Source organism: Plutella xylostella, chromosome 22, assembly GCF_932276165.1.
Source record: "Plutella xylostella chromosome 22, ilPluXylo3.1, whole genome shotgun sequence".
Lineage (NCBI taxonomy): Eukaryota > Metazoa > Arthropoda > Insecta > Lepidoptera > Plutellidae > Plutella > Plutella xylostella.
In genome coordinates, this window is record NC_064002.1 from 907,010 (window position 1) to 927,831 (window position 20,822).

Consider the following 20,822-nt stretch of genomic DNA (forward strand, 5'->3'; position numbering starts at 1 on the left):
AAATCGCACCAACAACCGTGTTTATTACTCATTTACTTTCGCTTTTTTCGCGTCCCCGTCAATTTCTTCCTCCATCTTTCTCTTCTCCCCTTTATCTTCTGTCTCGTTCTTTGCCTCGCTCTGACTCTTTTCCTCTGCAGTCTTGTGGTAGTCATTCTGGGACGCCTGATGGTCCCCTGAAGTGTCTACCCTCAGTAGTTCTCTAAGGGCCATTGTGGCGTAGCAACTTGCCGGCAGATCCATTACCAGTATTAGCGCTTTGTATTTGCCCTCTGGAAATAGAAAGATAAATATTAATTTATTTAACGAACCGTAATAGAAATGATAGTAGATGGCACCTGAAGAAGAAGAAGAATAGAAATGAAGTACGTAGTTCGTTAAAATGTAAAGATATGACACAATCTATAATTTAATTTAATTTAAAATTTATCATAATCTATAACTATAGTTCTTATTTGTTTACTTTTTTGAATAATATTTTATGTCAAGTCAGTCCGTGACTTCACCCAGGGTTCTAGCTGAAAACCAGCGCTATGGTTTATCATAGCACCAAGCTGAGCTAGAACCCGTTTCTGCACCGGGAAGCAACACCCTTGCTCATTTTCCTTTGGCTTTTTTTTTATTATTTATTTTTTGTGTTGTTTCCGTGTGTGTGTGAAATAAATGTATTTTCTTTCTTTCTTTCTTCTTTCAATCGTTTTAATTATAGTTGATATTTTTTTTGAAGTTACATCATTTTGCAGTTTTTATCGAAATTAAAATATAGGCTCGAGACCTATCACGTGTGTACAAACATACAGAAAAAGCGAGTCACCTCTAACAACCCCTTCGGGGATTACAGTCCTTAAGGAAACCAGGTTATACAATACTAACTAGCACAGAGGCCTATGTCCAGCAACGGCGGATTATTGGTTAACGATGATGAACTCTGCCCCCACCAGTATTTCCCCAGCACGTGCCACATCTGCCCCTACCTCCACATGTGGCACACTCACCCGGGTCCAGCTCCAGCGTCTTCCCCTGCAGCTTGTCCAGATCTGACAGGATGAGGTCGGCCGTGGGCGCGCTGTAGCGAGCCACGCGCCACGACATGTTGGTAGGATGGACTACTATGTGGCGGTACGCTCCCGACATTGAGTAGCACCTGGAATTGTGAGGGAAGAGTTTGTGAGTATTGCAAATTAGTATATGCTATTATGATTCGTATATTCGTCCCCAGCAGTGGGGACATGATGGGTCTTGATGATGATTATTATTATTATTATGATTCTATTCTGAGAAGGGTGTGAAGCTCCTGTACTTGTCTCTGTCCAGTGGAACCTTTGTACATGTCCCCCTAATTCCAGCTCAGCCAGCCTAGCTCCCGTGTAAACTAGACCTAATCTAAACTAAGTAGAACTAGAGGTAAACTAGGGCTTGTCACCGTTGGTAAAAGAATTGGTCAGTCAAACTAGCGTTAATGACTGCAAAGGGTACGCCGGACGTATACGCAGGTGATAATATAAATCACTCGAGGTAGTTTAGTAATAAAGTCAACTTACTTAATTTTATGCCTCATCTCCAAAGTCATATTGTCTTTAGTCAATAACTCTTCATAATACTCCTTCATATTCGGTGGGTAGTCGATATGGTACCCTGGCAATGGCAATATTATATCCTTTATGCTATATTTTCCACTACCGATGTCCTCTTGAGTTAGAACTTTCACTGGTATTTTAGGTTTTGGCTGCGTTTGCTTCTTGTTTCGTTTCTTTTCTGGTGTTTTTTCCTTTTCCTCTGGTTTAGTTTCTGTTTGGCTGACATCTTGGTCTGCCTTGTCGCCATTTTGATTCTCCTCTGAATCTGATTCTTCATCGTCTAGGACTTCTGGAAATAAAAAATTACTAATATAAATTTCAGGAATGTAAGGCTAGTATGAATTTGTATATAAAAATATCCTATACTCTAAAGTTAGTACCTACATCAGTATCCAGTCAGGATTTTGTTGTGAGGTAAATATAGCATGGCATATTTGCCGAAGTAGTTTAATGTAACTATATCGCGATTTGCGTTAAACACGGCGATGCTGTTAGTGGAACGTTATTTATTTATGAAGCATGGAAAACAAACAGCATGGAATTATAAGTCTAGACATATAGTAACATTTATAGTAAAAAATATGCCAGTTAAAGGTTTTCGCATATAGAAACCTACGTCTACTTCTACAGATTTAAAGATACCATGCCGCGATCTCGGCACATTATGCTACATAAACACAAACTTAAGCATTTAAACCTAAACACAAACAAACCCCCTAATTACAATGATTTCAAAAGGAAGGACACGCCCGTCAGAACGTTTTGTCAAAAGAAAATGACACCCGCTCGCTGGCCCTAATTCATACCAATTATGACAGATTTATGACATTTTAGGGCCAACACGAGGGTGTAATTTTCAAGAGCGGTTCGGCCTGTCCTTACGCTAGTAATATATAAGTCAATGCCTCATTACCATCAGTATCACAACAGCTGGCGTCTCCCACCAACACCAAATCCCCTACAGCTGGGGTCAGGCCGAACCGCTGGATCCGCATCGACACGCACTTGTTCCATATGAGAGACTGGTAGGAATGGATGTAGAGGAGACGCGTGTTTCTGGGCACCTGGAATGGAGAAATTATATGTTTTAGTAAGTACAAAAGAGGTTATGAAAAACTTTGTTAATCAACTGTGGTGCTCGTTTTTGTTACGTACCAAAAAATATAGACTGGTATTAGAATTTATAAGTGACACAAACTAATGCGTCTTTCGAACACCCGTTAAATCTGGTTTAAACTTGAGGACACATTGTATCAAGTAGTCTTGCGTCCCTCATCAAATCTAAACATAGCGACTTTATATAAATTACATCTCTCTTTGTAACTGTGTAGATAGAACAGCTGTCCAATACCCATATTACAGGCTCTGACTAGCTAAAGTTCGTGTGTTAGATGTACCCAGCACATCTCGCGTCGCCCGTCGCTTGGTATGTGTCTAGCTAGAGCCACCTAGAGCGACAACCTGAACCTAAGTGACACCTAGCGACACCTAGCAACATGTATAAGGGGCCGTCCATTAATCACGTGAGGTCGTTTTTCTCATTTTTTGGCTCCCTCCCCCCTGGTGATATTTGGTGAGGTTTGGCACCAACCCCCCCCCCCCTCCCCCCCTGGATCACGTGTATTTTTTTGGAAGTCTATGTAAAGGCAATTTTTGACTAGAAAAAATATAGGTCATACTACAAATCGTTAAAATTTTTGCGCCGTCCAAAATATCGGTTCAGAAATACCTAATTTTTGACAAAAAATTAATACACGTGATGTATAACGAGAACCCCCCCCTCCCCCCTCGTGATGTTTCGTGAGGTTTTCAGTACCCCCTCCCCCCCCCCTTTGAGCCTCACGTGATTAATGGACGGCCCCTAATGTTACCTTAGACGTCGACGGCACCGTACCTTGGCGGTAGTGAAGCTGCTTCCGAAGCTTGGGGCCGCGGGTTCGAATCCCGACCAGGGCAAACATTCGTGGGATGAGCACTTGTGTTTGCCTTGTGTGTGTCTGGTTGTCGTTTATCTATTTAATATGTATCTGTGTAGATATATCAGCTGTCGGACACCTATAACACAGGTTCTGCCTAGCTTGGGGTTAGATGGCCGTGTGTGAGATGTCCCCACATATTTACCCTGTCTAGAGCCTGCAACAGGTCAGTGCTATTCTTGCCCAGAGCAGCCAGCAGCCGGCCCTCGGTCCCGCGGCGCGCGAGCTGGCTGGCTCTAGTCGCGTCGCCTGTCGCCTGGTATGTGTCTAGAGCCTGTTGGAGAGGCCCTTCGCGGGTCTCTAGGATGCCGTTTATTGCCTGGAAGGGGATGGAAGGTTGTTTATTGATAGAGGTGGTAAGGATGCTGTTTATTGCCTGGAAGGTTGGAGATGGAAGGTTGTTTATTAATAGAGGTGGTAAGGATGCTGTTTATTGCCTGGAAGGTTGGAGGATGGGAGGTTGTTTAGTGATACAGATGATCGGGAACTGTGGTCAGTTTATAAAGAGGCGTTTGCCCAGCAGTGGGATACAAAAGAAGCTCAGTAAAAAAGGTAGTAAGGATAGTTTGAATAGCTAATAAACCGTCCTTCGATCCGGACAAAGGCGCATGGAAAGGGGCACCACAAATTTGGTGTTAGGATCTTTCTCATTCAACCAGAATGGAACCACTAGTAAGTCTTATTCTTAATTGTGACGGTAACAAAAACAACAATAACCATGGGGAAAATTTTTGGAGTTTTGGTGATTTGACTCATTATTGTATCCTATATTAGTAATATTAGAAAAATGAAAGTTTTAAAGTATGTACAGATGTTTGGTACTCACTCACGGGAAAACGGTTGGACTAATGTTTATGTAAGCTGACACCCTGGATTAACACATAGGCTACTTTTCATCCCGGAATTCCCACGTATCAAACTTTTAAGCCCGCTCGGGAAAATTCATAAACATATTTATAATTACACATTTTACATACCTCCTGAAAGTTCCCCTGCAGCAGTTTCAGTCCTATCTCATAGGTGGGCATCTCGACTCTTGTGCCGAACCGCTGTAGCCCGTAGTAGTTGATGAAGCCACGCTCTTTGAGAGCTTCACAGGCGGAGTTTATAGTGTCGTCATCCGCTGTCACATTGCGGAGTGCTATTTGGAACCTGAGAAATATTAATTAACAATTAATAAAATTTTAGTAACATAAAATAAATAGTCATGACACTGTACTAACGTACTGCTTTGTGGTCTTTGTCCCTGCTTATCGGGTGAAAAATATTTCGTCCAAATGAAATAAGGGAACATCAAGGGAAGGTCCCTGTTGGCTGGGCCGATTTTGATACGCTGGCTAAGGACACTCGTATCAAGGTCAGTCACACAAAACATATACGATAAGTACATTCGAATCGGTCCATCCGTATTGGCATTGAACCTGTTTACCATAATCAGACAGTCTGTTCAATGCTATAGGTATACACCATAACAACACCTCTTTAATCAATCCCAAATAAACCAAAAAAAAACTCACCTATTCCCCTTAAGCATGCCCAGCTTCAGATGCGTATTACTGAAGCTGAAATTCCCAACTTGTAGCTCCCTCATGTCTCGACACGCGTTGACGAGGCGACGCGGCTCCACGCGACGTAGGGAGAACCACTGGGAGGTCTTGGCGCGACGGTCTTTGGTGCCGGCGTAGCCTAGCATGGAGGGTTTTACGCTGTGGGAGGAAAGGGTTGTTTTAGTGTGGGTGAGCAAGGAAAGTTTATATTTTGACGCATACACAGTGGCGCCTCTAGCGGAGGCCATCATATAACTTTTTACGAAAAAAAATATATACAGATGTTATGAAGTAAAACATGACCTTTTGTCTTTTTGAAAAAATCTATGTACTTACTGTAAATATAGATTTATATATTACGCAAATTGCAGAGTAAAACAACCTTGACAGACAGACAAACGACAACACAGGGTTATACGATCATAAGGGTTCATTTTATACCTTTTAACGTTCGGAACCTTAATTCTGCGGGTACGAAACTTGCGACGGGCGGAGCGACAGCAGGGCGGCGCGACAGCGATGTAATCAACTAATCAAATGCTTTAAAACATAGCGTTGTGTGCAAAACGGGCGACGGCGGATCGGCACGATCTTGCGCCGCACCGCCCCGCCGCCGTTGCTTCGCCCGTCGCAAGTTTTATATCCGCGGCCTAAAAGCGACTCACTTGTTGAGCTTGAGTCTGTCGGCGATCTTGTCGGCGGCGTCCATGGTGTCGCAGTTCATCTTGTGCAGCACGAAGCGCAGGTACTCGCCCGCCCACACCCACTTCACGCGGTTGTCTATTCTTACTGGAAGAGGAAGCGTTGGTATTGGTTAATGTTTTGTTTGTCAGGTGATAAGCAGACTCGGGTGTACCCTCGTACCGTCATAGTGATCTTTCCTCATACAAGAACTGAATGGGTGGTTTGGTTAGGTTAGTTTTTTGCAAACTTATACAGTTGTTTCGTTTGCATAGGAACATACATACATGATTATGCTCACGACTATAATCAGTGAAGGGGTAGTCAGAGGTGACTTGCAAGCTGACGTTTTTCACTGTACATTTGTACTTACGTGATAAGTCGCGAGCGCGAGTTACAATACACAGAGAGTTGTAGAGTTGTCCGATAAGAGGCAAAACGTTTTTAAATGGAAGTTATGATTTTATATCCACTGGCAGTGCTAGTTCTGCGTATAATAGCGCATTAAGCGCCTTAAGTTGAAAAACAGAATGGGTCATGATAATAATGATAATGATAACATTAACTTACTTCCTTTCCTATACTTCTCAAAGCAGACTAGTTTCTTGTCAGCGGCAGACACGGTGCTGCCCACTATCGCGTCACCAAAGGCTTTCTTCACTGCATCGTGGATCTTGGTCCGATGCTCCTTGGTCATACCTGTCACGTCTACCTGGAAACATTTATTAACATACAAGTTTTCAAAATTTTACGAGGGATAAGTTTATCAGTTAAAAGTTAACTACTGAAAGTGCTCCAGCTAAATGAGTGTCATAAAGTTTCATAGTTGTGCTGTGCTAACCGTCATCATCATCACGACCCATTGCGTCCCCACTGCTGGGGCACGGGTCTCCTTCCAATGAAGGAAGGGTTTAGGCCTAGTCCACCACGCTGGCCAAGTGCGGGTTGGTGGACCCCAACACAAGCAAGCTTGTGCTGAGAGAGTTGTCGGGTAAGTGGGCAACCCGACTGTCAGATGTTTTCAAGCCGCCCAAAGGCCTCTGACTAGGCTTAACGACTGCTGCCGAAGCAGCAACCGGGACCCACGGCTTAACATGCCGTCCGAAGCACAGAAGCGTCCAGAAAAGCACCACTTGAAATTGGTCACCCATCCATTGGCTGACCGTGTCAGTTGTTGCTTAACCTCAACAATCAGTTATGATCACTGAGGCCCGCTCGACTACGGACGCTTAAAAGGAAATTTTATATTTATTTGAGTAAACAAAAGACAACTTATTCTAATAATATCAATAGTCCCATACTAGGATACCCTGTGTTGTGGGTACTAGTAGCTCTCATTTGTTAGATTTTGCTGAGCTGCAGTTTTAACACACTCAACTACAAATATTACATGGGAAATGCTGGATCCATGCCGATTGATGCTTAAGATTATTTTAAACACATAAACTATTTGCCATAATTTACCTAATCTTTTTGAATTCTAACATCTCCACCTTTCAATCCTTACAAAATTACAATCAATCTCCTAACCTCAACTCTCTCCGAGGTTGCTTCCGTAGCCACGGCCAGCTTATTGATCCGGTCCCATGTCTCCATGGGCAGAAGCTCCACATTGTACTTGCACAGCAGCAGGTCCTCATCCTCCACCACCGCCTCATCGGCCGGCGGCTCCGGGGCACTCAGGTCTGTCAGCTGGGCCACTTCACCAGCCTCGTTGATCTCTGACACTTGGAAGTCAGAGTATCTGTGGAGGATGGGTTATAAACTTACTGATGATTTGTGGTAAATGTTTCAAGCTTGGGAAGGTTGTTTAGATCTTGAGGACAAGCACATACAATGACATACATACATTGCATTTCAGTGGATAGTGTTTGCTTTAAATATTTCATAACATGACAAAATGAGGTTACTAAGGTATAGCAAGCAAGGTTATTATTTTTCACAATAGTGAACAGATTAGCTAGTCTGATTGATATTATAAGCGATGCTACCTACTCTTATATCTGCTCTCCTCATTCAACCACTAGAACCTGATTCAGTTACTTCACATATGGCTTACTGCCAGCCCGAACCAAAGGGATGTCATAAGATAACGAAAAGCATACCAACCTGGACTTAATAATCCCATTGAATCCACTGTGTTCACTGATATACTCAGTCACTCCTATTTCTTGCTCAGACAGCCTCTTGCCTGGCGTATCCCGCTTCGGTCGGTTGTATCTGTTTTGATTCGAGTGTCTTCCGCCGAACGAGCTTTTCTGGAAGCCGCCTCGGTAACCCCCCGAATTACCATATGGTTGGTCACGGAATCTATTATTGTGGCCTCCACGCCAATTCCGACCATTGCCTGAGTTGAAGTTCCCGCCGTCTCGCCCGTAGCCCCCCCGCCTGCCTCTATTCGGATTCCTATTCCACCCTCTATCACTCATGGCTACAGGTTTCACTTCACTTCAAATCACCCACAAATAAACCAACCAAACCTAACCTATAAAAAAATATTTGCTCTTCAAATAAATTACTCTGAGGTAAAACTAATTAACAGGGTTGTTAAATGATGGCATTAATGTTTTGGAAGTCTTTTAACAGTACTTTTATAGTAAAATAAAATTAATATTTCACAAAAACACCCTTGTTGCCGCTATGAAATTTGACTTTGACAGTTGAGAAACTGTCACTGTCAAACTGATCTGATTAATTTGTTCTGTGGTCCTTATACCCCATTTACACTCTCGCCTCGGCCCTCGCCTCCTCGCTCGCCTCGTCACTCGTGCGGAGGCGCGAATGTAAACACCCACTCGCGTGTGACGCGAGTGGGTGTTTACACTCTCGTGCAGAGTTCAGTTGTCTTTGAGCTAGCAACGATGGAGGACGTCGAATTTTTAGCCGCAACAATAAAGAATTTATGTATGATCACCGATTACTTCGCCGTTTATGGACCGATTTTGAAAATTCTTTTTTTTATGTATTGGGCTGAGATCCCATGTGGTCCCATTTTTTTCAAATTTTGATTCCACCTCCAAGGGTGGGTAAAGGGTTAAAAACAGGCTATGAATTTCCATTTTGGGTACCTATTAACCGATTGTAGTTAATGAAATTTAGAAAGTACATAGGTACTTACCTATATTTTTAACATTAAAAAAAATATGATGGTGACCTTGAGCTGATCTGATGGAAACGGAAGGTAGTCAAGGAAACTCCTCAACGGTAGGTATATAGCAACTACTTCGTGTTTACTACTGACTAGTAGGACTTATAGGTATCATTTGCTTCTTAATTTTGATTGTCAATTATTGCAAATAAACTAAGTATAAATAAGTAATAAAATAAAATAATGATAAAAAAAACTACTTCAAAAAACCACTAAAACGTAAGAAATAATTTAAGGTTTAGACATGGTTTAGACCTATTCTATGTGACAGTACTAATATATCTAAGCAGGTAAGTACTGCTTTTATTTCTTACGTTTTAGTGTTTTTATATTATTATAATTTTATTGAAATATTTACTTATATGAAATTAAATGTTTTGTCTTGCGACCAATCCATTATACAACTGAGGAAAAAACACTACGTTATAATTATACGACGACGAACACAACCTGCGCGGCACGATGTAGAAGCCAGAATGAAGCGGACACGAGAGTGTAAACACCCGCTCGCGTGCGACGTGAGCTCGACGCGAGCTCCTTTGACTCGTGCCCCAAAAACCGCTCCGGACGCGAGCGCCGCGAGTGGCGAGGCGAGCGAGGAGGCGAGCCACGAGCGTCTGTTCACACTCGCGCCTCGCCCCTCGCCTTGTCGCTCGCCTCGCCACTCGTGCGAGAGTGGCGAGGCGAGAAATGGGGTATTAGAAAATACAGAGTAGAAATACAAAATGCTGCTGATGCTGCAAATATGGTGACCTCAAAATAATAAGTATCTCGCCTCGATGACCCAAGGAACATAAGTAAAAGAGCTTGACCGCTGCCCCTTCTCACAGACGAACTGCACCACAGTGGTCAACTGCAATGCAATGCACCAACTGCATGCAGTTGCTATATTCAAGTAGCATGATGGATGCATTTATACATTCGACTTCGTGCACTCATGATAGCAACTGCACAAGGTCGGCTGCAGTCGAATATTATTATTAAGTATTTATAGAAACTTTCGGCTTATCATACCACTTCTCCAACAAGCTGTTATGTGTAATACCTACTAGAGATTCCCGCGAGCTTCGCTTCGCCTTAAAAAGTTTTCCCATTGGAATAACGCGATACAAAGTAGCCTATGCGTTAGGTAATCCAGGTTCAAAGCTAGCTCCATACTAAATTTCGTTAAAATCGGTTTAGCTGTTTTGACGTGAAGAAGTAACAAACTTACAATTTCGCATTTATAAAAAAATACTTAAGTACCTATTATAGTGCCTCTCCGTCTGTTCATGTTCTGGTAGGTAAAGGACGATAACGAGCTGATGATGATAATTTCATCTTTAGAATGGGCATCATAGGTAAGAATGTTCCATATAAGTATAGAAGAACTACCTACTACTGATATAATAAATGTTGTCTGGTAGAAATTGCTTTTAGTGATAAGACCGTCTTATGTACGTATCATGTAAGATTAATTTCTGTGATTGTGTCCTGTTTTTGTGTACAAATAAAGTTTAATGTATCTAAACTATAGTTTGCCTGACAAATGTTCAACATTGAATCTAAAGTTTGGGTGAGTAAATAATAATATATCAGAAGGTAGAAATGCTAAGTTGCTGACACATTAATTAAGTACTTACTAAATCAATTAATAGAACTAAGTTAAAAAAAAATAGTTTTATTTATAAATGAGGTTTTGTATGACTTTTAATTTTATCTAATAAACAATGAAATGGTATGGGTATACCTCATAAAATAATCATAACATATGTAATACCCTGGTTACAAATTTACAATATTGTTTTCTTACATCTAATATCTTGGCACATACTTAATACAGTTTGATGATTGGAAATAGTTTTAGTTTTATAACTCGGTACTTTAATTAAACAATTATGAATATCATGACAATACAATATACTTAAATAGGACGAACCTGGATTACAAAATAAGAAACACCAATCAAATTCTAACAATTATCGTTTTATACTCATTAGCCGGAACTAATAAGAAAAAGTTAATCATGATATTTTTTGCGTCTACCTAGATGAACAAGATTATGGTGACGTCAGTGATTGTATCCAAATAGGTATAATATATAGGTACCTAAAAGGAATGCTTTTGAAATTACCAGTAGTAAACACTACTTAGAAGTAAAACCCGCTCCTGAGACATCATAAACAAAGTAAATAAAATGAATTGAAGAGTCTGTCTAATATCCACTTGTAAATAAGTAGGTACCTACTTAAATTGGTTTACATTCTGAAGATCTGAAATTATAGTTCCAGGAACTTTAAGTATTTCTACTGTAAACATCCACATTGAATTTACTATCAAACAGGTTATTAAAAATTAATGATTCATAATTGGTTAAGCACCTAACTACAATTTAACAAGTTTAGTTTTTGTCATAGCATCGTCTTTGAAAGCACCTACTTACTTGATTAAATCTAATCTCCACCTCTTACTCAATCTCATGTTTACCATGTAGATTCTTCCTCTTACAACGAAAGTTACAATTTCACACGGCTACACTAACACCACGTTAAACAAAACTCTAAACTTATTTTTCTCTCACATTCACAATGTGTTTTCTCTTAAAATATTTATATACCTTATTTATTACATTCGAATAGGGGTAGTTTTTGTTTGTATCAGATGTCTTTCCCCGTGAAACAAGGTATAGTTAATATAATCTTTAATTACTTAGCAAAGTGATAACGACTCTGGTATTCAACGATTAATAATAGGTGATTATTTGTATTAAAATTATGGCAATTAGTAAATGGCTATAGCCACAAAGACATTAATTTGGGCATTTAAAACTTAGTAAACAATAGGTAACTTATGTACTTATGTATTATATCCCAAAATTAAGGATTCACCTTTAAGGGGAACCCCTTAATTCAAGTATGGATAGATGTACCTTTACTTAAATCTACAAGTTTCCTTAAGACTAGAGATTGTAGCTTACTTAATAAAAGAGAATGTTAAAAAAAAACTTAAAAACAAGCACTTCTCCTTACGGCTGATCGAATGAGATAAGTTCTCACATAACCATTGTAGTGTCAAATAACTTATTCTTCCGATCACGCCAAACATTAATATCATTGATTTATAATTAAAAATAACAAAACTTGAATCTTGGAGATATTGGAGAGTCTATAAAATCAACAATATTAATAAAAATGACAAAGTTAAAATTTTAAAACAAAGTAAGAAAGTAACTTTAACAATAAGGCATAAAAATACTTTCAACGAGAAACACTAACAACTAATCGAACCTAATTTAAATGAATAGCACATCGACATCAGAATCACTGTATGAATTGACTTTAGAGCGCGGCTCCACTGAATTTTCACGATTTTTCAGGTGCTTCTTACCAATGATGTGTCCTTTTATATTTTCAGAAGTCGACATGTCTATGTTGCAAATCACACAATGCAACCTGGTTTTGTCCAGCTAGAAATAAAAAGGGAAAACTATTATTGTTACAGCGAGATATCAGCGAAACCTATACAACATAAGTTAAATTAATCCATCATAATTATTATTCGCAACTTTCTGCATTACTTTTAGGTACAAAAGTGCAAAGAATGTTATCATGTCTAACCGTTCGTTATCATCGATTGCATTCATTGACGCGACTAATATTATTATTTTTCTTGTAATAAACAAAAAAATTGCACGGTAGGTATTAGGAGAAAATATATTATCAAGTATGACTAGATATATGTTTACCTAAGTATACTCTTCTACATAAGTAGCTCAGTGACTCAGCTTTATTGGATAAGATTATAAATTGTTAGTAACGGGGATTTTTACAGAAAGTTTAGTCCTGATCAACATACATATTTTTCCACCCACTCCCATTATCAATAAATAGAGGGGTATAGGTAATTCTACAGAGTATTGCAAATCGGGTAAGTATAATAATATTAAGCTAAAAGGGGCTGACTCAGGGTCTCCCTAAATAATTTTTAGTCTACAGCTTTTAAAATTCGCGAAAAAAATAACCTTTACTTCACCTTTAGTTGATGATAAATGAAATTAAAAATTATTTAACATACCTGTCTTACGAGCTCGTTGTAGTACGCCGGGGCAAACGGCTTATCCGAAAATTGTTTATGTTTGGATTTCTCTACATGGCGTTCTGAATCATCTTTCCCAATTTCAACCGTGCATAGTTTGCATTTAAAACCATTTTTGAATGGTACAAGTCCATGCCAATTCTCCCATTTAATTTTAAATACTTCAGTCTTACCAATTACAATTTTGTTTTGTCTTTTGTAAGGTATCTTTGTATCTTCTGTATGTTTCTCATTATTATTGTCAGCTTCTTCAGATGTATGAGTGGTGGAAGCTTTGTAAGATCTTTCAATTACAAAGTCATAATGTACTTTTGTGTCATCAGTTTCTTCAGCCACCTTTTTCTCTTTTTGTGTTACTACTTCAATTTTTTCATATTCAGAAAGACTATCATTGAATTTGTTTGCGTCGTCGCATACTGACTTTTCAGTATTCCATACATGATTTGCCCATTTCAAATGATGTTCCAGGAATTTTCTTCCGACCAGAACATTGCAAGTCAAACATTGGTAGTATCCTTTGATCTGTAATAAAATTTTAATTTAATCGGTTATTCACATAAATTCTCGTAACTATTAGTTACATAATGAAATGAAAATTAGCACTTACTCGTCGCAGAAGATTATAGCCATAATTGTAAAGAATCTTATTCTCCTCTATATTTTTTAAATGCTTCTTAATGTTAACATGTTCCACAATATCATGGTAAATTACTTTTTTACACACAAAACAATATTGAGTTCCGTCCCCAACATGGACTAGTGAGTGCCAGGCAGCTGCGGTCACTTTCGAACAATTACTCTTAATCACCACCAGATAATAATCTGGGACTAGAGCATAAGAGGCATCACTATCAAAAACTTGATCGTCATTTTCGTCAACTTCTTCTGAATTCTCAGCATTATCTATGGCATCTTTCTTAGAAACTGATCCATTTTGATTAGCTATGTTTCCAGCATTATTAATTGTACCATTAACTTGTGGTACCACTACTGTGCCGATTTCATTGTAAGATAAGTTAGCCTGCGGTCCTACATTTGTGACAACATCAGGCACTACTGGTTGAGTAGGCAACACGGCTGTAGGACCCAACCCCAACGCCCTTCGTAGCATCATTGCATGTGCGTCGCTCACACAGTGGTTATAAACTGTTTGTTTGTCTTTCGGTAGAATTACGTTGCAAATAGCACAGTGGGCAAATTGACCAATCTGAAAAAGTTTTAGTAATTTAATTAAGTTACAAGGATAAATTACATTGAGCTGATAATGACGACAGAATATGATATAAAACATACCTAAGTTATTATTAGATTTTTCCAATTCATTTATTTTATGTGAAATAACAAAGAACTTACCACTCTTATCAAATTGAAGCTGAATTGTACCGAAAATGCCACCATTTTCATCATAGTTATGTGATTGATATTCAAGATGTGATTGACGACGTATGGTTCGTACAGACTCGAGTTACATAATAGACATAAGTAATCATTAGTTGGATTTGAAATGGTGTGAAAAGACAGCAGGGGAACAGAGATACGATGTCCAAATTTGATGAAAGTTATCACTGTATTACTATTGAACATTTTATGGATATTATCGTTATTAATGTTTGGTATGTTAAGAACACTCGCATCATATTGTATTATTGGTATTTGGAGTTTCTGTATGTTTTGTTTGGCCCAATCTGTCTGCTGAGGTGATTTCTGTACGAGGTCTGTTTTTTTGTTATTCTTTGTCAATATTGTATCATTATTAGCAATTGTTTCAGTTTTTTTAATACCATTAGCTCCTCCGTTGATTTGCTTGTCAGTACAGCCATTATCATTAGTAGTTTTCGTAATGCACTTGCTAGTTTTTTTGTCATCACTTTGGTTATCGGTTTTTTTCTTTGTTATCTTGGGACTATTAGGTACACTTTCAACAATTATATTTTTAATTTTGGTTCTTTTCGGGTGATATTTTTCCAAATGATCGTCCATTTCATTCTTCAGTTGGAGATTGTTGCAATGTCCGCAATGATACAGCATTTGACTTACCTGAAAAGTTGATACATTGTTAAAAAAAGTTTAATATTTCACATTACAGTTGTACGATTTAGATTAAGTATCAACTCTTACCTCTCTTATTAGATAAGTTTCATAAACATTAACAACTTTACAACGCTGCAAGAGGTCAATATGGGTACTATTTCTGCAATGATCACCTTTGAACCTCTTGTGGAGGGCCTGCTTGCATGCCATGCAGTAAAACTTATTGAGGTCTATTGACGTCACCATGTTCCATGAATCAAACTTCACTAAAACCTCCTTATCACCCAAATCTATTTTTAATGTTTTAGGGGTTTTATCTAAATTTTCTTTCTTAGCTATAGTAGCGTACGATGACCCTGTAGGTAGTTCAGATATATCACAATCGTTGGTTTCTATAATGTTATTATTAATGCCATAGATACTATTGTCGTTATCTTTAAATCGGTCGAAAAACCAATTGTTGTTATCAACTGTACTATTTTGACTGTAGTGGCTATTCTCATCCTCTTCACTGTCACTATTTACGAGAGTGGCATCTTTTGATGTTACTCCACTGTTCTCTAGTCGATAATCATACACAATGTCTGAAGCTTTGTTAACAGCAAACAACATGTTGTCTTCATGTGATTTGTAATCTTGATGTTCATTTAATTCACTTTCATCAAATAATATTACATTGCAAACACCACAGTGAAATCTGTCTCGAATCTGTAAAGATAAATTTATAAATATAGTTTTCTTTAAGTAATCATATAAATTGGTTGTTAGTTGTTACTTTTTGACCACTACCATGCAATAAGCAGACACACAGAAAGTACCTACATCAGATAGAAAAACCCCTCTATTTTGTTGGAGTTAAATATATAGAATCTAGGATTCTAGCATCTGATTATGTTTTTTTTTCACCTGTAACATTTACTGTTCAGTGTGAAGTGGACTCATTTGTTTTAACCGCTTACTCTAAACGTTCAATACAAGAAGCAAGGACAATGAAATGAAACTTGAAACTTAGTGGAAATTATCTCTTGCTACACGGTTGCATTCATATGATAGAAGTTATTATATTGTTGAAATTTCAATTTTCTGACTCACCTTTCGTGTGATACTAAGCTCAAATTTCTTAATGGGCTTGTGTTTTTGTAATGTAATTGAGTGGGTTTCTTCCTCTACATGTAGAATACTGGTGTCTATGTCAAGATACTCATCACACGAAAAACAATAAGTCTGGTTAATTTTATCATCAACAATCATAGCATGCCACTGTTCACTAGTAAGATAAACATTGTTGTTGATAATATAGCCTCCTGCCACCTTTTGAAGTTGTTTGATTTGTACGAATTCTGCCTCAAAATTTACTGCATCTGAAAAAATATTTATAAGTTACATACATGACATTGCATGCATAATCTGGTCATATAATATGAATCTGCATCCTGTAGGGCTGGCTTGACATTGATTTCCAACGTTTTCATGCCTAAAGTTGCAAAATGTTTCTATCATCCTTATCATAGGAAGAAACTATAAAATTGCCAGAACATGGAACAAAGGGAAGAATGTATATTAGGATCCTCACACCAAACTATAATTCAACATCTGGCCAATTTATATTTCCTTTCTCAAGCTAAAGGCTGGAAGGAAGGAAGTTTGAGTAGGTAGGTATCTGCTAAGTACAAATAAATAAATAAAAAATTACCTGTTTCATCATCAGAATAAGATGGAGTGGAGCAGTATTCTTCACAATCATCACTTTCATCCCAAAAGAAGGTCTTTTTCGTTGGTCCTTTTCTATGAACCTCTACCACTTTAAACTCGGAGTCACTATCCACCTCCATAGGCTCGGCATCCATGATGAAATATGAATCTTCTACCTTCAGTACCTTGGAACTATTGTATAAATACTCAAGACTGCAATCACTCCTGTTACCATTTAGCCTCCGCAGAAGTCTATCGTTCACAAATAAATTTGTTATCAAATTGTCTCTATCTAAATCTAAATTAGTTGGACAGACAAATTTTCTCATATCTTCACTTCAGAGCAGATTTAAGTAGTTAGCCTAAAACAAATGAGAAAAATAATAGACAATTGTGAAAAATGGATTCTTAATTGCCTCAAACACTGCATGAGACATGATGGCTGGACCTGTTTTAGGTTTACTTTTTATAACAATTGGAGAAACCCCACTTCATAATAAAAACCAACTTTTTAGACTTTAAAGGCCTCTACACACCAAAGCCGCTGACCCGGCGGCTCAGGTGGCCGGCTCAACCCGCCGGCCTCATTTTGTACAATCATGCCTCATTTTGTACTATGTTAACCCGCCGGCACTAGGCGGCCGGGTCAGGGGCTTTGGTGTGTAGAGGCCTTTAAGAGGAACTTTTTGTTAACAAATATAAATTGCATAGTGAATAGGTAATTTGAAAGACAGACTCTGGGCTATATGATTCATGTGTTGATGGTGCGATATTTGAGTAATACATAAACGAAAATTAGTTCTGGTTATAAACCATCTACTGATTGTTATGAAATCATGCGATTAATACCAGTTCCGCCAGATCCTAAAGATCCTAAACCAGGTTTTTTTTTAATACGGTGGAAGGTGCAGCAACACCCTTCTTCGTTTTCTACCTACCCTGCAAGGGTGCGATAGAACACATTGGTCATGTAATGTACCCACATGAAACATATTGAAGATTCAACAAGTCTTACTCAAACACAACAAAAGTAAACTGCATTATTTTTACCGTATGACCAGCCAACAGTAAGTAGTAATAATAATAATAAACAGACTGGAAAATAACTATAAAACATCGAAGTACAATGAAATTGATGAGCAGTCAAAAAATACAAACTTTTAATACTTTAGGCATATTGTGTTTATAGCACATAAATTTTAGGTATTTGTCTTAAAAACACTTACCAATCTCATGCAGTTTACGAAGACCTTACGACGAAAAGAATTAAGTACAACTTAATCAACACAAAGAACAATAGTTTTCACCGTCTTCCGCCGTGGACTAACAGCAAGCACCGGCGCCGAAGCGAGAGTGTCGCGCACAACATATTCAGTGTTTAACAGCCCATAGCTTAAACGGAAAACTTTGTTATCTCGAACTTGAAAGTAAATAAAGATTCTAAAATTTAAACAGTAATAAATTCAAACGATTACAACAATACGTCAACAAGAAAGGGGAATTTTGTTGATAAAAAAAACAAGTTAGTCTGTGAACAGATTATGTAGGTCTGTGTCAAACTAGTGATTGAATCATTTAGATTTATGATATTTTAAAGACCAAATTAGTTGAAGATTAAATTTATCATTGCTTTATGAATAAACATACAAAAATCTCTGTTCTTTTAACTTAGAGCTCATTCACACGAAGACGAATCGTGATTTTTCACGAATCGTGTTTTTTCACGATTCGTTATTTTTTTTGACGGGAGCAATGCTTTTTATATACGCATGTTCACACGCTTCACGAATCGTGAAAAAAGACGTAGACGGATACGTCGGTCACTACGGTCATTAGAATGACGATTCGTTAAAAATCTATTTCTATTCGATAAAAATTCGTTGAAAAAACACGATTCCGTATTCAATGTGAACATCTATCCGTCAAGGCGAATCGTGTTTTATACCGAATCGTCAAAGACGTATCCCGTGTGAATGCGCCCTTATTACTTCAATGTTTCTTGGGCTTTCGGTTGGCACGAGCATGTTTCTCAAAATCTCTAGGACTTCCTTCTTCTGAGTTTTCAATCGGTCAAATGTCCGACCCATAGAGGAAAACACTGATCTACGCGCGGATCCATGGAAGGGGAATCACTTTAGTGCAATGACGAACAGAGTAAGATGGGTCGGGGTGTCGGGGTCCACTGAGGAAAAAAAAACACTGCATTCGGGGTCATTATTGTGGCTCACCAAGAAAAAAAAACACGATGGTATACAAATACATTGGTATACTTACCTTGTTCTTTTATATATTATGGCGCAAGTGGTAAACAAAGGCACTAGATCACAATTTAAGAGATTCCAAACAAATCACGCTATTTCTGTAACCATCAGAGGTACATCAGCTCGGGCCGTCGGGATTCGAACCTGCATCTGTGAGAAGCGGGCACTTACCCGACTGACCTACCAGCCTACCTACCACCGCTCCACCCGACTGAGCTAGTAACATGGAAGTAATAATACAACAGGAATGCGCACTCACCAAAATGATGCAAACAAAAATAGACCTAACGTATTCACCTTAAGACTTATATTTGAAGTGAAAGAGGCCGCGAGCCGATAGAGAGGGTTACCACAGAGCCCTTCCTCTCTTTCTAACAATTGCCAGGATTTAGTTGTGTAAACTTTAGTAGATTTTGTACGAAGAGAGCTATGCAAAAAAAATATTAAATTAACTCATAGACTACTGTATATCATATCATTTTCAAAAACAAATTTATTATAAATCATTATTAACATGTAATTTTAATGAAATATTTGGTATTTGTATGAATAATAATTTCATAAAAAATATTGGTAGTTTTTCTAAATACTTTACGACAAGACCGAAGTTGTCAAGATGACGGATGACGTTTATACTGTTGTGAAAGACGTTATGGTTAGGGTGACCATTCATTCGTACTTTTGAATCACCACTTTCCATTAATTAGGACCTGTTTCATTCAACTTTTTGTTTTATTTTATACCTAAGTATCATTAGGTATTATTGTGACTGTTATCTTATAAGGCTGGTAAAGTGTTATGAGCTGTTGATTTTTTGGTGATAGATATGAGTATTATAAGATAATTTATCAAGCTTAAAACCGGCGGAAGCACTTAGGTTGAGATATTTTTTTGAAATCTTATTATTTTCATCAACTACACTTTACTAGACTATGTAAACGGAACACCCACAGAGTAAACACGTTTTAGGTACATAGTTGCGTTTAATGTTAACCTGTTTTGACAATCTATACAAATTTTACCTTCACCCCATTTGTTTACTTAATTGTCATATCACCAAAATACATTCGTACCTACATTGCAATCGAATTATTCGAGTAATAGGTGACTTTGAGACCATCGACACCTATTCTCGACATGATAGATTAGAAGTGATGTCTCATGAATTACCTAAAATTATGGTCACCAAAAATAGAAAGAGATGGAGGGCTCCGTGCTGACTATCTCTGTCGGCTCGTTTTTTTGGTGCAGTGCGCATTCCTGTTGTATTATTAATTCCATGGCTAGTAACGACGACGCTATCGTGAACTTGTTTTGACAACGGACTAGTTAGTAATGTGAAAAGACGAAAGTTTATTCCTTCATTAGGTACCTACCTACTTACCCGGTTTTGTACGTAGATATGCATATTTTTTGGTCCACCTATTTACGTTGTAATAAAGGTACTTAAGCGGATCTTTTTGGTCTTGATATAGGTATACTTAAGCAGTTATACACATTTTGTCATTCTGATGCAAAAATCAGTGTTTGACTCGAGTGAACCCTTTATTTAGTCCCTCGGGCTATTAGCTATTAGCGCCCTCGCCGTCGTCGCAGGCGCCAAATCTCGCCTCGGACAAGTCGATAAAAGTGGGTTTCATCCCTTGGGTAAGTGACAATACTAACAATGAATTTAACTTAAGTTAAAAATAAAAAAGGATTTTTTTTTAACAGTTACTTAAGTACCTAAAAAAAAGTCTAAAATCCATCTTGCAAAATGACATATTTATTGTAATTTAAATACTGTAAACAAGAGAGATCTGTTATAGTTTTTTCATATTATAATAATTATAGTA

At 38.1% G+C, this 20,822-nt stretch overlaps 2 protein-coding genes across 2 annotated transcripts; both read right to left on the bottom strand.

Moving 5' to 3' along the window:
- Positions 1-3: 3 nt before the first annotated feature.
- Positions 4-8,455, bottom strand: LOC105382115 (pseudouridylate synthase 7 homolog). Its single transcript, XM_048629054.1, has 11 exons — positions 7,891-8,455; positions 7,312-7,525; positions 6,352-6,493; positions 5,766-5,889; positions 5,071-5,259; positions 4,531-4,705; positions 3,699-3,872; positions 2,491-2,641; positions 1,542-1,866; positions 996-1,144; positions 4-272 (listed from the first exon to the last, which is right to left on the bottom strand). The coding sequence occupies exons 1-11, from the start codon at positions 8,208-8,210 to the stop codon at positions 25-27; spliced, it is 2,211 nt and encodes a 736-aa protein (XP_048485011.1). The 5' UTR covers positions 8,211-8,455; the 3' UTR covers positions 4-24.
- Positions 8,456-12,045: 3,590 nt separating this feature from the next.
- Positions 12,046-18,216, bottom strand: LOC105382114. Its single transcript, XM_011551943.3, has 8 exons — positions 17,953-18,216; positions 16,728-17,088; positions 16,127-16,395; positions 15,122-15,742; positions 14,357-15,040; positions 13,611-14,210; positions 12,983-13,525; positions 12,046-12,374 (listed from the first exon to the last, which is right to left on the bottom strand). Exons 2-8 carry the CDS (start codon positions 17,053-17,055, stop codon positions 12,201-12,203), a joined length of 3,219 nt encoding a protein of 1,072 aa, XP_011550245.3. The 5' UTR covers positions 17,056-17,088; positions 17,953-18,216; the 3' UTR covers positions 12,046-12,200.
- Between the last annotated feature and the right edge of the window lie 2,606 nt (positions 18,217-20,822).

Bases quoted from the DNA above. Each gene is read 5' to 3' on its own strand.
- LOC105382115 (XM_048629054.1), bottom strand. From the start codon at position 8,210: ATGAGTGATAGAGGGTGGAATAGGAATCCGAATAGAGGCAGGCGGGGG. The intron at 1,867-2,490 runs GTAATGAGGCAT...TTTTATTTCCAG, and splicing joins CAGCTGTTGTGATACTGATG to AAGTCCTAGACGATGAAGAA. The intron at 273-995 runs GTGAGTGTGCCA...TTCTATTTCCAG, and splicing joins GACGCTGGAGCTGGACCCGG to AGGGCAAATACAAAGCGCTA.
- LOC105382114 (XM_011551943.3), bottom strand. From the start codon at position 17,055: ATGAGAAAATTTGTCTGTCCAACTAATTTAGATTTAGATAGAGACAAT. The intron at 14,211-14,356 runs GTAAGTTCTTTG...AAACTTTTTCAG, and splicing joins GCTTCAATTTGATAAGAGTG to ATTGGTCAATTTGCCCACTG. The intron at 12,375-12,982 runs GTATGTTAAATA...TTTTATTTCTAG, and splicing joins ACAACGAGCTCGTAAGACAG to CTGGACAAAACCAGGTTGCA.